Source organism: Equus caballus, chromosome 13, assembly GCF_041296265.1.
Source record: "Equus caballus isolate H_3958 breed thoroughbred chromosome 13, TB-T2T, whole genome shotgun sequence".
Lineage (NCBI taxonomy): Eukaryota > Metazoa > Chordata > Mammalia > Perissodactyla > Equidae > Equus > Equus caballus.
The window spans coordinates 40,346,704-40,364,504 of NC_091696.1; the positions used below are offsets into that span (position 1 = coordinate 40,346,704).

The 17,801-nt window shown below is 47.6% G+C and overlaps 1 protein-coding gene and 1 long non-coding RNA gene across 2 annotated transcripts in view; one reads left to right on the plus strand and one right to left on the minus strand.

The window, feature by feature from the left end:
- The window catches only part of XYLT1 (xylosyltransferase 1), a 303,508-nt gene extending 301,909 nt beyond the window's left edge, over nucleotides 1–1,599 (minus strand). The window contains exon 1 of the mRNA XM_023616263.2: nucleotides 1,097–1,599. Within this exon, the coding sequence (XP_023472031.1) occupies nucleotides 1,097–1,429 (333 nt within the window). The 5' untranslated portion in view covers nucleotides 1,430–1,599. The remainder of the gene's footprint in view (nucleotides 1–1,096) is intronic.
- On the plus strand, nucleotides 1,227–6,823 carry LOC111767554 (uncharacterized). The gene is made up of 3 exons (XR_002799317.2): nucleotides 1,227–1,361; nucleotides 2,792–3,109; nucleotides 5,968–6,823. It is a non-coding gene; the product is annotated as an uncharacterized lncRNA (long non-coding RNA).
- The last annotated feature ends 10,978 nt before the right edge of the window (nucleotides 6,824–17,801 follow it).

A 17,801-nucleotide genomic window follows, 5' to 3' on the forward strand; every position in this document is an offset into this window, starting at 1 on the left:
CAAGGGCTGGGAGAATCCCTGTAGGCAAGTGGTATGATGAAGACACAGACAGACACACGCCACATCGTTATGCCTTCAGACAGACACTCACATGACCGGGTGCTGAGACCCTGGCCCAACGTTGGAGACTGTGACCTCCAGACCTGTGTGCTCCTGGTTCAGTGGGCTCAGCAAGGCGGCCCAAAGAAGGCATGAAAGGCATCCCTGGAGAAGTCGGGGACAGGAAGACACCCAGATGGCCCCAGAAGATCTGTGGAAGGAAGAGTTTCCAAGCACAGAGCGTTCACATCCAAGAAGGGCAAAGAAAATCCACAGGAGCCGAAGTCATGATTGTGTGGTCAGACACACGGCTGTTGACAGGAACCAGCTACACACAAGACAGAGTGCCAGAGACAAGCATCGAGAAGGGGCCGTACCCGGACACTGGAGAGCAGCCCGCAAGGAAAGTCGGAGAGGGCACCAGGAGAGGGCAAGGTTAGAGACGGAGGAGACATCCAGAGATGGGAGACCGGAGACCCAAAGTAAGACCAGGCACCCAAGACTGAGTCTTGATTCAGAGACACGCTGGGGACTTGGGGCACCGATCCCAGACCCCCTCTCGGGCCAGGCAAAGACAACCAGGAGGCAAGCAGGGGACGGAGTGGTCTGCACTCGGCTCAGCAAAAACCAGAGATGCTGCGAGCAGCACCGGAGCAGCGGCCAAGGATCCGCGGCAAGATCCACGCACTCAGACAGGGAGCAAGCCGCCAACACCCACATGCACAGAGCGAGTCGGGGCGCCAGCGAGAGTGACGGGGAACAGGAACCCAGCCAGGCTCCAGGAACCCCCAAAGCGCTTCCTCCGGAGCTAACTTCCCCAGACCCCAAGGGGGCAGACCTCAGAGTCGGGATGGGGCAGCCCACGGCGCCTGAGCCTTGCCAGGGACCCCACCCCGGCTTCCAGGGGAAAGAGATGTGGAGCCAGCAGGCTTGGGGAGTCCCAGTCTGAAGATTGGGGTTCCAGGGCTGGGGGGCGTGGGGTCGGGGCTGCCTCTCTTCTTCCCTCCTCTCTCCCTCCCTCCCTTCCTCCGGGACGAGAGCCGAAAGGGCATCTTACCAGCGCCCGCGCGGGCAGTGACCCCCGGCTGGCCGGCCGCTGCGCCCGGGCTTCTCCGGGGCCGCCTCCCCGCGCGCGCGCCGGGGGCCCCCGTCCTCCGCCGCCGCCGCCTCCTCGGGCTGCAGCCGGCTCGGCGGGCAGGTCCCGGCGCTCGCGGCGCGGGGCCGGGGCTGGGGGCGGCTGCTCGGCGCCCCCGCGGCGCTCGCCGGCCCCGGAGTCGAGGCTGCTGAAATTCCACACGACCAGCGTCTGCAGCAGCAGCACGGTGAGCGCCGCGAGCAGCGCCGAGTGCGAGCGCCGGGCCAGCCTCCGGGCGCACGGCGCCGCCACCATCTTCGGAGCGCGGCGGGCGAGCGGGGCGCGGGGACCCCGGGCGCTCGGGCCGCCCCCGCGCTCCCCGCGCCTCCCGCGGCCGCCGGCTGCCGCTCGGGCTCCCGCTCCGGCCGCCGCCGCCGCCGCCGCCTCGGCTCGCCGCTGCTCCTCCTCCTCCGCCGCCGCCGCCGCCGCCGCCTCCGCCGCCGCGGCGCGGAGTTTTCAGACGGGCAGGGACCCGGACGTCACCAGGAGGAGGGGAAGGCGGGGAGGCGGGGAGCGCGAGGCCGCGGAGGGGGCGCCGGGCGCGCGCGCTCGGGAAGGGCGCGCAGGGAGGGTGGGGGCCTAGCGGGGCTCCCCTCCCCACACCCCTCCTCGGGGCAGGGGGGCCGGGGGACCCGCAAGGGGCCGAGGGGACGCGGGCCGGGGTGGCGAGGGGCGGGGCCTGGGGGCGGAGCGAGGGAGGAAAAAGGAGGAGGGAAAGGAAGGGGGTGGGGGCGAGCAGAGAGGACAGACACCCCCAAGACACGAGACGGAGTCGGGTAGGGGAGAGGGGCTCAGTTCCCGCGACAGAGAAAAAGGGGCGGGGGAAGAAAAGCAGAGGGAGCTTTGGGGGAGGGTGGGCCCGCTCAGAATCAAGGGGAGGTGAGGAGCATCGGAGGGTCCTGAGCTCCTGCCTTCCATGTGGGAAGCAAGCACGAGGCCGCTGAGTGCAGCCGGCTCCTCGCCCCGGAGTTTGCGAGCCAGGGGTCTTCCGGGGTCACAAAGACCGCTGGGCAGCTGGAGCCGGGAGAAACGGTTCTTCAGGAGCGTCAGAGCCACAGAAGGGTCTCACGCAGCCTGCATCCCTGGCTTATAGGGGCAGGGGAGAGGCTATGAATGAGTCTCTGAGTGACTCCTGAATCACTTCCCACCCCCTAGTGCCAACGATGTGCTAAGCTCTTCACTGAGTCACTTCTCCGGTCCCTAAGGACGCACAAGCCAAGAGACTCCAACCCCAGTTGGCAAGCAAGTGCTTTAGCGAGGAAAGGGAGACCCCGTGGAGTTTCTCCACCTTTCCGGGCTGCAAGCCCCAAAGTCTGGCGCCCCCCCCCCCCCGCCCCCCGCCCAGCCTTTCACCAGGTCCTTCTTCCCATCCGTCCTGAAGTCTGCCTTCCTGTCTGCACAGGGCTCAGCTCCCCGGGGAGGGGTCTTGCCTTGGAAAGTGGGCTTCTTTCCCATCCCGACTGGACTGTCCCGGTGACCTTGAGGCAGAAGGACTCCTCCCAGGGCACGAGCTTCCTCCTCTGTCAATGAGGGTTGAGACTGACGATCCCAATGGACTCAAGTTTCATCCCCAGCCTTCTCTGACTCAGTCTTTCCGTTCCTTGTCCTCTCGTCCAGGCCTCTATACACAGCAGCCTGAACACATGGAGAGTGCATCGAGGGAGTGGGTGTCCTGGACAGGACCTAGCACTTTCCAAAGACAGCAGCAGACCGAATCCCCAGTGTGTGAATGGAGGACTCGGGATGAAGGCTTTGCGTCTTGTCCATTATGCTTTGAACCCTCAGCCTAACTTTTAAAGGGAAGAAAATGGGGGCCTAAAGAGGATCCATCAGAGAAGGAGGCAGGGAGGGGAAAGCGATCATTTCATCCGCTCAACAAGTGTCCATGAACATCAAACTTGTCTCAGGCCCTGGGCCAGGTGCAGGGACCCAAAGGTGAGTGAGGCTTAGTCTCCCCTTCCACAAGCTCGGGGTCTAGGGGAGAAGCCACATCTAGATGTCTGTGATATCATCATCACTTTGGAGATACACACAAAGTGCTCATGGGTTCCTAGGGGTGGGGCGGGAGTGGCCACCAAGAAAATGCTTTCTGGACCCATGTAATAAGCCAACCTACTTCTCTGAGCTGGGAGTGTAAAATGACAGCTAGTGGGGATGCTGAACTCCAGACCAGACTCAGCCTTCCAAGGATCTACAGCCTGGCCAGGCATAGAGGCCTTCCCTTTGGGCTCAGCCCACCTAACTAGGAGTGAGGTAGAAGAAGAGAGACAAGCTCCTACAGCCATGAATCTTCTGTTGTCTGTTTATCACTTGAGAGTATTTTGTTTATTAGTAATAAAACACCTATTCTAACTCTCTGAAAAATAGAGTTTATGGGATCATGTAACTGAACGTTCCAGAGGAAAGACATCAGGTGAGGTTTGATCCAGCAGCTCGGAACTATGACCCAGGATTTCTTTCCTTTCCATCTCTCCTCTGTCTTTCATGGGGTCTGCTTCATCCTGAGGTTCTCTCTTCATGTCGCAAGATGCCTAGCATCAGTTCCTGAGACTACTTGTATCTTTTATTCATTTCTAGCTCAGGGGAAGGAGGGTCAGTATTTCCCAGCATTCTCCTCAAAGGTCCAGAGATTCTCTCTGATTGAACTAGCTTTAGGTCATAGGCCATCCCCAAACCAATCACTGCGGCCAGGAAGACAACGTTCTGATTACTTTGACCAAGGTCGCCATCTGTCACCTCTGGCACTGAGGAGAAGCCAGCTTCCCTGCAGCCACCTGGACGTTCTGTAGGGATCAGGATCTTGTAGGAAGGAGGGACTAGGTGCAGGGAAGGCAGCCGCCATTATCCATTCCATGCAGCCACAGTGATGCTACACGACCTTGGGCAAGTCACTCTCCTCCCAGGACTTCAGTTTCTTTAGTGCCAAATGAGGGACTGGAGGAGATGGTCCCCAAGATCATCATGTCATGTCCCCCGGACTCTTCCTCAGTGTCCAAACAGAGCTTCTCGTCCCAGCAGAGGCCTCGCTGAGGGCTCTGAGCACCTCTGCCCTCCGGCCTCCCATCTTTGCTTCAAGGTCTCGCCTGCATTTTCCCGCTAAGCAGCAATGATGTTTCTGCTTGCTGTGCATGACACGTTTAACCACAGTCCTTTGGGGCCTATGCTCTGGGTCAGCTCCCTCAAGGGCCACAGGCTGAAGGAGGGAGGTTAAGGACTCGTGCCCTCAAGTCCCTGGAGAGAGAGGCAGTTGTTTGTATCTTAACTCATAAAAAGCCGTGTGAGAAAGAGGTTTAAAAGCTCCGGGCAGGTTATGGAGGCCATAAACAGCTTCTGTGAGGTTTGTAGGATGAAGAGGGACCCAAGACCATATTCCTGCCTCCAGACAGACAGACAGACAGCACCTCCGGCATCTCCGTGGAGCCTGATGGAGAAGAAAGAGCCGGAGTCCCGCCCGAGACTCTGGCAGAGCAGCTGTAGCAACAGCAGCAAGTTTCTTTAGAATTTTTAAAGCTCATTCAGTCATTCAACACAGATGTATTGGACCCGATTATGCGCCAGGCGTCATGCTGGGCAAGCAAAATAGAGATATGAAGAAGGTCCCCTGAGGACTTTTTCTTTTTAAATACGGTTCCTACTCTGGAGTGAACTGAGAACCAGAACTCTAAAGAGGTACCAACCGACGTGTGGGGTTCCCTCCCCATCTCCACCCGCAAATCTTGTTTCCGCACCACGTTCAAGTGGGGGGGGGGGGAGGAAATCAATCAGTCAACTACAAGTTGTAAGGTGCTGGGTGTGCCCACTGCTAAGTGAGGGGCTGTGAGGGAAGTCAGAGGGAGGGGGTCTTCACCTTCAAGGAGCTGTCACACAGCTTCCCAGCTCTCCCGCCTTTTAACTGAGACTTTTAGCATCAGTTGGTCACCTTCTCTATGCCTCAGTTGCCTCATCTGTAAAATGGGAGATACTAATAGGATCTTTCGCATAGATTTCTGATAAGGATTAATGAGATAACCCGTGTAAAGATTCTTTTCTATGGAGACTGGTACATAGTGAGGGTTCAGAAAAATATTAGGTATTATTCGTTTTATTAATAACAGTAGGGCAGCATCAATTATGAGTGTCCAAAGATATCAGAGGGGAAAAGGGGAAGTCAGAGAAGGCTACCTGGAGGAAGCAGCACTAAATCTAATTCAAGCTAATTCTCGACTTTGATAGAGGACTCCAAGTACCCCAAGGGCCAGGACCTTGTCTCATTCCTCTCTCCTCTCTCCGGCACGTTGCTGGGGTCGTGGAATGCACACCGGTCACAGGAGGGCAAGCGGAAATGAGCCCGGTGCGTTCCTCCAGCAGCAAGCCAGCGGGCCAACTGGTGCTTCCTGGAACCCATCACCATCTCAGCACCCTTTTAGTTGTGTGATTTTAAGCAAGTCGCCTAACATTACCGATTCTCAATATTTTCATCTGTAAAAGGTGAAGAAAAGAATACCTAGGTCCTAAGGCTGCTGGGGGGCAGAGGATCAGGATGTTGGACGTAGGAGTGTCATGTATTTCCTGGAAGATGTGGGCACCGGCCACTGGCGGAGTTGAAGGTCCATTCGGTCACGTTGGCAGGCTGGTGGGTGGAGAAATGCTCTGCCCTCCCCTCAGGCAGTCCTGACAGAGGGGACCAGAGGGCCAGAGCCTGACGTGCCTCCTTCAGAATTTAAATAAACTTCAGCCAGAGACTCAAATTTAGTCAAACACATGGTTATTTTTTATCATCTTAATCACGTGTCTGTTTCTTTTTGGTTTATTAGAGCCTGTTTTTACCCAGACTCTACAAATTGACCCTGACTGTGCTCTTAAAAAATTAAAAACCTCCGCTTAGTTTCACTTCTGCATCAAACAGACAGCGTAAACATGGGTCACCTGTTTTTGAGTCTCCGTGGGAGAGTTTGGCATCGAACATCGTCCCACCGCGACCTATCCCTGAGTGTCTCGGCAAGCACCCGCGAGCACCAGGATTCCTGAGCACCTGGAGGTGAGAAAAGCCAGGATGCCGAAAGCTCCCGGGGCTCCCAAAGCACCTGCGGCCACGGACAGACATCACCCGTACCCCGCCCCGCCCCACCCCGCCCAAGAGAAGGAAACAGCCTCTGGTCAGACCACAGGCAGAGGCAGGCCCTGCCGGATGCCCAGCCCAGCTGTGCTTCTGAAACCTGCGGTTTTTCCAGCGAATCCTCCACCCGGTGTATCAGCAGAGGGAGCTCTAGCTAGCAAATAACTTTCCTCCGACCGCATCCTCTCCTGGAGAAGAGATCCAGAGAGAGCAGGGAAAAGCAAGCGCCTAAGGGGAGCTGGCGCCCCTGCCGTGCAGAAGGAAACCCCACCAGTCGGCAAGGGCGGGGCTTGGGGGATCGGGGGAGGAGGAGAGACCCCTTCCCCCAGCCCCCCCCCCATGAAGAAGGAAGTGAGAAAATCAGAAACCACCGAATTTCTGCAGAGGTTGTCTGGCCTTGTTCTGCCCCAGCACCTTGGGTCCCCGGGGGCTCACAGCCTTTCTGCTGTCTTCCCAGTGCATGATGTTCAAGAAGGGGACACACTCCCCGTCCAAGTCTCAGACTACCTTGGCAGACATTTTTTATCTTTAAAATAAATGTTTATGGTGTGTCAGTGGTGCCCAATCTGCTTACTAGGGCTATCAGTTTGGGACTGTGCCCAGCACACTAGTGATGATGGGGTGGTGATGATGATGATGATGGTGATAATAATGGTGATGATGGCGATGATGATGGTGCTGATGGTGGTGGTGATGATAATGATGGTGATGATGATGATGGTGTTGGTGATGATGGTGATAATGGTGATGATGGTGGTGATGGTGATAATGGTGATGATGGCGATGATTATGGTGCTGATGGTGGTGGTGATGATGATGGTGTTGGTGATGGTGGTGATGATGGTGGTGATGGTGATAATAATGGTGATGATGGCGATGATGATGGTGCTGATGGTGGTGGTGATGATAATGATGGTGATGATGATGATGGTGTTGGTGATGATGGTGATAATGGTGATGATGGTGGTGATGGTGATAATGGTGATGATGGCGATGATTATGATGCTGATGGTGGTGGTGATGATAATGATGGTGATGATGATGATGGTGTTTGTGATGATGGTGATAATGGTGATGATGGTGCTGATGGTGGTGATGATGATGGTGCTGATGGTGGTGGTGATGATAATGATGGTGATGATGATGATGGTGTTTGTGATGATGGTGATAATGGTGATGATGGTGGTGATGGTGATAATGGTGATGATGGCGATGATTATGGTGCTGATGGTGGTGGTGATGATGATGGTGTTGGTGATGGTGGTGATGATGGTGGTGATGGTGATAATAATGGTGATGATGGCGATGATGATGGTGCTGATGGTGGTGGTGATGATAATGATGGTGATGATGATGATGGTGTTGGTGATGATGGTGATAATGGTGATGATGGTGGTGATGGTGATAATGGTGATGATGGCGATGATTATGGTGCTGATGGTGGTGGTGATGATAATGATGGTGATGATGATGATGGTGTTTGTGATGATGGTGATAATGGTGATGATGGTGCTGATGGTGGTGATGATGATGGTGCTGATGGTGGTGTGATGATAATGATGGTGATGATGGTGATGGTGGTGATGATGGTGCTGATGATGGTGATGATGGTGGTGATGGTGATAATAATGGTGATGATGATGGTGCTGCTGCTGATGATGGTGCTGATGGTGGTGATGATAATGATGGTGATGATGATGATGGTGTTGGTGATGATGGTGGTGATAATGGTGATGATGGTGATGGTGAGAGTTAACATTTATTGAGCACTTACTGTGTACCAAGCCCTATCTGGAGGACTTCAACACATAATAGTCACCAAATATTTATTGAGAACCTACTCGATACCGAGGACAGTGCTCATGCTGGGGATTCAGCCATCAATAAGACACGTAAAGTTCCTGCCCTCGTGAAGTTTGCATTCTAGTGGGGCAGACGGGCCAAGACAAGTAAATAAATGTGTAAACAAGTAATATCAGAGAGTGATGAGCACTATGAAGGAAATAAAAAGGGAGAGATCTGCCAGGATGACTAGAATAGGGCAAGTTTAAACAGGCTGGTAGGGGGTCCTCACTGAGGGAGTGACATTGGAGTGTTTCGTGACCTGTCTCAGGAAAAGCAACTGTTTGGGGAGGCTGGTTCCTTTTAGGCCCCAGCATCCTCAGTCAGCTGAATCAATAGTGTAGATCACTGTGTATATGGGCTATGGTGCTGTATAAATGCAAAATGCTCCTTAATTCATAGTAGTTTTTTTGTCATTTTGGATTTTCTCAAACAATAATTAATAAAAACTATTTGCATGGGTGTGACAGAGTAACGGTGTGGGTTAGGAAAAAGCCCTTGGAAAACGTTAAAAAGATACCATCTTACAAAAGAAGGGTTGAGAGAAACAGGCATTAAATCTCAAAATTTTTTGCCCAAATACCCTTTTATTTTATTAACCTTAGCTCATCCCTCTCGAAGGTTCTCTGTCTTACAGATGCTTCTGTCCAGCCCCTGTATCTTTAAGTTCATAGGCCCAGCCTTGGACCCCCAAACTCATCTTCCCCCGTCTTGTGTGCAGCCTCTGCTCTGCACCCACATCTCAACGCGTCTGGTACCTATTGCGATTCCTCAGTGTCTCTCCAGTCTCTTTTACTTGTACGTCCCAGGAATCCATTCCAAAAAGACTTATGGGAAAAAGGGGTTTATTGGAAGGCCATTGGATTTGCTAGAGTTTGTTAGCTGCCTACCAAATACCCATTGTTCCCCTCTTGCTTGATAAAGAACCCTTGACAAAGATTTGTTGGAGGTGATGATGTGCCCAAGCAGAGAGCAATGGTTCCCAGTCTTCCTTATAGTTAGGGGTGATCAAAAAGAGGACAGTAGACATCATTGTGGAGGTTCCAAGAAATTCTTTGGGGGAGGGTGCTAAATCAGTTGGAAGGAGTGCCCTTTTGCCCCCTGCCATTCCTCTTCTTTCTCTTTGGAATGTAGAAAGGATAGCTGGAACTCCAGCAGCCATCTTGTGAGCTTGAGGATAGAAGCCAGTGCTGGAGGTGATGAGCCAGAAAGATAGAAGCAGCCTGGGTCCCTGATGTGCTTGTGTGTATATAGTCCACCCGTGGACTTTTTTTTTTCGAACCCGAGAATGAACCCTGCATTAGTTGAAGCCACTCAAGCTGAGTTTATGTTTCCATAGCTGGTACACTGAGGTGCGTGATGGACTTGAACAATCTAACTGAAAGACAGTCAGAGACAAAGCTAGGCCTTGGGAAGAGCTGGAACCAGACACGCAAACACATAAGTCAGTCCCTTCATCTCTTGTCTCTGCTTCTCTCTCACGGCAGAACAATGCACATGGTAAGACGCCTGGCCGCCATAGCTCCTGAGTGGCACATCCCACAGCCACATAAGTAAAAGGTTCTCCCTCTACAACCAGGGGCCTCCAGTGGGCCCTCCGTGCTGTGTTTTGCTAGTCCTGCCACTCTCCCGTATGTTAGCCGCTCGCTTGTTCACACTCCCTCCAGTTCCTGACATCCCCCTCCTGCCTCACTTCCCGATGGCCCTGCTTCCTAGGTCACTGGGGAAGGAGGAAACTACCGGAAGGCAGTTCCCACAGCTCCCCCACCTCACTTCCCCACTCGCCTGCTTTGGGACATTGACTAAGCTTTTAGGGACAGACGATCCAGGCTCCGCGTGAGACCCACTCCTCCATCGCTAGACTCACCCTCCCTCACTCACCTCTCTGTGGACCTCGTTCTAACGCCTCCCTCGTTCTTTCCTTTGTCACCGTTTCCCCACTCAACACCATTGTTCCCTCCAGTCTCCAAACTTACTGCTATTTTCCCGATTAAAACAAACCAAAAGTCCTCTCCTGGCCCCACTTCCCTCTCCAGCATGTACCCCAAGTTTCTGATCCGTTTGCAGCAAAAGTCCTGAAAAGAGTTGTCTCTCTCGCTGTCTCCAATTCCTCTTTTCCCGTTTTCTCCTAATTGGGGTTTTAGCTCCCCGCACCTCACACGCACACTAAAACCGCTCTCACTCCTCCTCTCTCTCCCCTCATGTGCTAACCCCTCCCCTTTTCTCTCACTCCTCCATCACCCCGGCTTCCTTGCAGTCTCTGGACCACGCCAGGCAGGCCAGCCTCACAGCATTGCCCTGGTTCTTCCTTCTGTCTGGAATGTTCTTCACTCGGGGATCTGTGTGTCTCCCTCCCTCTCCTTGTTCAAGCTTTTGCACAGATGTCACCTTCTCGTTTAAGCCTTTCCTGATGAGCCCAGTGAAATTGCGTGCCCCCGCCCACACTCTCAATCGTGTTTGTTTTCCATAGCATTTATCAGCTTTCATATACAAATCATTTATTCCCGTTTTTGTTTTATGGCTGTCTCATCCCAAGATAAGCTCCATGAGGCCAAGTTTTGTCTGTTTTGAGCACTCCTCTACCCCCAGCACTAAGTGCCTGGCACGTAGTAGGTGTTCAGTTACATTTTGTTGACTCAATGAGTGAAGCACTTTCTCAGTCATAGTCTAAAAACATCTTAGCAAGGGGGGTTGATTGTTCTGGCTCCAGTCTGGAGCTCACCTGGGACCCATGGACTGTGGCTGCAGGAATGGGATCCCATAAGAAGATGGGGAACCCACATTAGCCGTGTAATGAGGGGGCAACTCACAAGAGGAGGGCCAGCCATGCTGGGGATGTCAGATGCAGGGCGATGGTTGAGAGCGAGACTCCGGATCCAAACCGCCCTGGTCTGAGTCCTGCGTCGTCTTCTTACTAACTCTGGGAACATGGTGAGTTGTTTCACACCCGTTTCCTCTGGGAGGACATCTAACCCTCCTCCTGGGAATGACATGGGGCTTAAATAAATGAATTAATGGTAACAAGCACTTGGGGCAGTGACAAGCACACAGTAACACCAAATACAAAAGCTGAAAATCTGGGGCCGGCCCTGTGGCCGAGTGGTTAAGTTCGCACGCTCTGCTTTGGCGGCCCAGGGTTTTGCCGGTTCGGATCCTGGGCGTGGACATGGCACCACTCATCAGGCCATGCTGAGGTGGCGTCCCACATAGCACAACCAGAGGCACTCACAATTAGAATATACAACTATGCACTGAGGGGATTTGGGGAGAAGAAGAAGAAAATAAAAAAATAAAAAGAAGATTGGCAACAGATGTTAGCTCAGGTGCCAATCTTTAAAAAAAAAAAATCTGCTGCTTTTAAAAGAAAAACTGAAAACCTTTAGAAAAACAATGAGAACTTGATAAAATACATATGTAGTTGAAGAGATCAACATGCTTCTTTTCCATATCAAGCAAATAAATAGAAATAAAAATAAGTAAGGAAATGGAGAAATTGCATTGTGCAACCTACAAACTCAATTTAATAGCTATATACAGAAATATACCTTAATGGAAAATAACTATTGGTTTCTAGTATCCATGAAATCTGTCATACACCTGGACACAAAGAAGCCTCAACAAATGAAATAAAAGAGATTTTGCTCAAGCCAAATTCTCTCTAATAATAATCAAATAATGTTAGAAATAGATTTTTATAATTTAAAAATTGAGCAACACAATCCTAGACAACAAAATTCAATATTTTTAAGGCAACTAATAAGAGAAAACTTTATAACAGGATCTATGGAATATGACAAAAGCTGTAGTCAGAGGAAAATTAATAGCCTTCAATGCCTTCATTAAAGAATGACAAATAAAACAATACAGGAACTTGTTATGAACTCAAGGAGGTTAGGATAAGAACAAAAAAAACTAAAAGCAATTCTGAATAGGAAATTAGTAATAGAATCTGGATGCAATGGAATAGAAAGCACGAATAGCAGAAAGGAAGAAAAATTCAAAAGCTCACTTCTGAAAATACCAGATTAAATCCTTCACAAGTCTGATTAAGAAAAAAAGAAAATATAGTCCTCTCAAGAAGAAGACTTAACCAAAGTCACAGAAGAGAGGAAAAATGGAAGAGAATAGCACATGCAATTCTACGGCAACACATTTGATAAACTAGGTGAAATGGCTAATTGCTTGAAAAAATATATAAAACGACCCAAGAAAAGGTAGAGAACTTGAAGAAACCAATTGCTGAAAAAGAGATGAAAGATTTAGCATCGAAAAAGACCCCCAGATCAGAGAGGTCCACAGCTGAGCTCTACGTAACCTTATGTAAAAGAGATTGCGCCAGTGTTATTCAAACAATTCCAAATCCTGCCCAGTACTTCTCAGACTTGTGTGAAGGATAGAATCACCTGGTGAGCTTTTTAAAACTAGTGATTTCCAAACCCCAACGCTAGAAATTCCTATTCATGTGGTCTGGGGTGTGCCAGGTAGAGCAGCTTTAAATAGCTCTCCGGATGATTATAAGATGCAGCCAAAGTTGATAATAACCTCTGCCATGGGAAGTAATGAGGAGTGCTTCCATTCTTTCAAAACCCAGTTCTGATAAAGATAGCACCAGAGAAGAAAGCTATAAATAAATTTTACTTATGTAAAGACAAGTCTTTTGACTAAACTACTAGCATCAAAGAAATAAAGTGTTATGATCAAGTAGAGTTTATTCCAGGAATTCAAGGCTGGTTGGAATCAGGGAAAGTACTAACGTAATCCATTAATTGCATCAATCTATTAAAGGTGAAGCTGGGAAGCCGTTTGATTAAATTCGGGACTCATTCCTATTGAGTCACCAGGTAAAACATTAACAGAAAAAAATCACCTAAATCTAATGACAGCTATTGAACAAAGAAACTGTTCAAAATGGTGAAAATTAAAATGTTTAAATATTGATAGAAGTTCTTGCAAATGAATTAAGATCAGAAAATAAAATAATGACTGTAAGCATTGGAAAAGAAAAGCTTAAACTCTCTTTTTAATGATGGTTTGCTTGTATGCTAAGGAAAACTAGTGGATTCTAGAAAAAAAATAAGCAAAACGAAACAGTAATCCTACTAGAACCAATGAGTATTTGTAAGGTGATTGGAAACAATAAAATTATACAAATATTATTAGTTTTTCTCTATACTAGCAATAACAACCTTGAAATGGATATGGGGGGAAATTAGATGGAAAAAATATCCCAGTCACAATAGCACCAACTATCAAATAACTTTAGAAATCACGTAAGAGAGGCTCAGGAATTATACAAAGAAAACTATTTTTAAAATAATCTTTAAAATCTCATTGAATTTCATAAAACAAGACCCACTCAAATAGAAATAGATAGTATGTTCTTGAGTGAGAACATTGATATAAAATGTGAATCTTACCAAAATTAATGAAATTAGTTTACATTTCCAGTATCAATTAGAGTATCAACAGTTTGCTGTTAGTGGTGGAGGGAGGGAAAGAAGGAGACTGGATTAGATAAATGGAAGAGGAAATGCCCTAAAATAGCCAATAAATAAATAATTGGCCAGGATAGACTTGCCTTAACTTATATCAGAATATACCATAATGTCAAATGTAAGCAAAGAAAAAAATGGATCACTTGGATCTCTTACCGAGGATTCAATACAGAACAAAGGTAATATTTGAATCCAGTAGGGAAATATGGTTTATTTAAAGCATGTTGCTGGCCCACCTGATTTGTCTTTGGAAGAAAATAATGTGGGGCTCTTATCTTATGTCATACACAGGAAAATTCCAGATGGATTAAAGTCTTGAATATAAATCAAACAAAACCAAACAATGAAAATTTCAGAAGACACAGAAAAAGAAGGAGAAAGCAACTCTTTAAGAATAAACTACAACAAGAGAAAGAAGAGGTTGGGGGGTGTTGACTTGAGAAAGGGGAAGATAGTTTTGAACAAATTGAGCCTTATAGATGGGGAGAGAATGAGAAAGATGTCTAGCATGGTGAAAATATCAATGGCACACTGGACAATTATTTCACAACATAAAGGAGTGAAGTACCAATCCATGCTATCACATGGATGAGTCTCAAAGACACGCTCAGGACAGAAGCCAGACACAAGACACCGTGGACTGTGTGAGTTCATTTATATGAAATGCCCCGAATAGGCAAATCTATTGAGACAGAGAGTAGCTTAGTGGTCACCAGAGTTTGGGGAAAAGGGGAGAGTGGGAGTGACTGATAATGGGGACACTGATTTGGGGATGATGGAAATGTTCTAAAATTAGATTCTGGGAATGGTTGCATAACTGTAAGTATACCAGAACAGGTGAATTTCTACAGTATGTAAATTATATCTCAATAAAGCCATTGGAAATATTCATGCCACTAAACCCACCTTTATTAAGTCTGAAAAACATAGGGTATCCTACTTCACCAAGGATATAAAGGGTAGATTTCCTTTTTCTAGAATGGCATATACCACTGCAAATAGATCAGTTGCCAGAAATCTAAATGAGAGATCAGTAAACTGGCATCAGCTTAAACTTGGAGTGTGCATCACCTTGGTAGAGGAACGGCCTGAGGACGGAATGTTCCAGATCTGGAGGCAGAGTGCACTGGGTTCAAATCCCAATACTTACTCCCCGTGTGGCACACGGCCTCAGTTTACCTATCTGTAAAATGGGGAGGGGATTATTGTGAGAATTAAAGTCGGTGATGTACACAAATAATTTAGGTAATCCCTGGCACATAGTAGGCCATCAATAAATGTGATGTATATGATGATGGTGCTGGTGGTAGGGACTAGGATTGGAGAAGGGAAAGAGTCAAAGAACCATCTTAGAAATAGATTTATTTTTATTCATTGTATTTTGTACATACATGTATTTATTTGTATCTAGAGATATTTTATTTTAACATTCACACTATTATCTGTAGTGAGTTGTCATTTAAGAAATTAATTATGTAAAGTTCCATGATTGCTGGAAAGAGACAACATTGCTGGCTTCTCCCAAAGTCCCTTATTAAACTGGATGGAAAATATATAGTATCTTTAAGCTTTCTAATCAGCATGCCAAGATCACAGAGAAGAAGACTAAGTGCCATTTGTAGTCTGAACAACACTCCTCTGAGTTCCTTTCTTTTTTTTTTTTTTTTTTTTGCAGGGAAAGATTCACCCTGAGCTAACATCTGTTGCCAATCTTCCTCTTTTTTTTCCCCTCCCCAAAGCCCCAGTGCACAGTTGTAAAGTTGTAGGTCCTTCTAGTTCTTCTATGTGGGACACTGCCACAGCATGGCAACTGACAGACGGGTGGTGTGGTTCTGTGACCGGAAAGGAAGCTGACCGCCGAAGTGGTGCAGGCAGAACTTTAACTACTAGACCATCAGGGCTAGTTCCTGAGTTCCCTTCAAAGACAGCAGAAACCCCTCTGAGCGGCTTGCTTTGGGAGGGCCCTATATATGGAGGTTCCACAGCTTGGGGAAAGGAAGACGTTGCTATAGTCCCACACAGGCATAGCGTTCTACGTCAGAAAGGAAACTACTAGTTTTTTAGGGCAAAGAAGGAGATGTGTTTCTTCGTATGGTGCAAAGTACAAATTTTTGTTTAAAAATCCTGCCATAGAGGGGACTCGTGGGTGCCTTTTAGGATGCAGTAAGTGTTTTATACCTTGATCTTGGTAGTGATACACTGGGGATGTGTGCGTAAAAATTAGCTGAACTCTATCCTTAAGATGTGTATTCTTTACCACTTTATGTATTTTATATCTCCATGGGGGGGAGAGAAAGAGAGATTTGGAATCTAACCAAATGTTCCAAGGAAACACTCGTATATACAGAATAAAAAGCTTAGATGCAAATGCAGCCATCACAGCATCTTCACAAAAGCAAAAGATCAGAAACAACCTAACTTTGAACAATATTGTCAAATGGTTAAGTAAATGATGGCATATTCACTTATTAGAATATTTATGCATCAACTAAAATTGTGCACGGAGAGTTTGCAAAAACACCGAGAAATGCTACATTATACAGTTAAATTTAAGAAAAGCAGAACATAAAAATCTTTGTATACAATACATAAACAATTATACGCTAAAATACACATAAAAAGTGACAAGAGGGAAATACCTCCGATCTTAATGCTGACAATCTTTGAGTGGTGAATGTATGGATGATTTTGTTTTCTTCTTTTGGATGTTCTGCATTTCTAATAAATGTGTTTAATTTTCATAATTGTATAAATATAATGAATACTCTTAAATTTGTAATAGAAAAAAGCAAACGTTGGACCAGGAATCAGTCTTGCAGTGACTAAATAGCATGGGATGTTCGGAATTGCAGACTTGATGTCGGATGCTGGTCTTTTTGCTTTAAAAGGGCAGTCATTCCTACGGCTAAAACCAATTTCCTAAGGAGATCACCATCAGCCTCAGCGTTACAGCTCAGTTGCAGCCTCCTGACATACAGTTTTGAGATGTGCCTCCTGGTCAGAAAATAGTTGGCTATGTTCTACCAATTAAGGATTTCTCCTTCGTTGCCAGAATAAGCTCTTCAGATAACTTATACTTCTGGGAAGTCTCTGTGCAGCCAGCGCTAAATAAAAATGCTGTAACTAAAGGAGATTTAATCTCCCAAGAGGAGATCATATCGACATACATCTTTTCAGAGGAGGTTCTTTTGTACCTATAGTTATGAACCTTCCAGGTGTCCTCTGAGACCTTCAACCACTGTGGAAAGATCCACACTATGGGAGGAGGGACTTGGAGGAATTTGGGCTTGATGTTTGCACAAGATTGCTGGTGAAGACATAGCCGATGGCAGTATTAACCTCATTGCGTTTATCCTTTAGGCATCCGTTTATTAAGTATTTATGAGGACCAGGCCTTGTGCTAAACTCCATTATTTTTAAGCTTACACTAGGGGTTGGCAAATAACTTTCATCTTGCATGCCAAATTTGATCATTTGCTAGTGGTGGCCTAGAGTGCTCTGCTGGAAAAGATTCTGGGATTGTATCCAAACTCAAATGAAAAGAGCAATGATCGATTAGTAATGTCTGCTGTTACTGTGGAAAGGGAAACAGCGGTGTACGTGTCACGCATTTGCCATGCCCGTTGGATTATTTCTGCCAATTTAATGATGGTCACTTAAGGCTTGACACATTATCTGTTTCATACAGGTTGGAGGAACTAAATTTCTATCCAAGTTAACATCACTGGAGAAGCATTAAACAGAGGTGGAGAAAAGAGAGTGAATATTGGCCATCTATTGCAGGCTAGATCTTGTGCAGTTTTCTTTACCTGTAACGAGTCATATAATCTTCCCTTTGAGGTGAGCATCATTATCTCCCTTTCACAGATAAAGACCTCGGCTAAGATAAGGGAAATAACTTTCCAAGGTCCCACAGTCAGTCACAGCAGAACTACCCTTCCATCCAATGAGCAACCCGGGCTTAACATCTAACCAGATAAAATATGATAGTGCCCCCTTCTTCTCAGAAGTTTAAAAACCCATTCTACTAACTTCTGATAATTACTTCAGTTAAATGGGTCCCTTTGGAGACGTAGTCAATCCATTTGGTTCATCAAGACAAAATAAGGCACCGTCTGTCTATTCCACTTTCTGTTCACCCCAAGACTGGCTGGTGTCATTTTGTGAGGGCGGTACTCACGTCACAAGAGCGGCA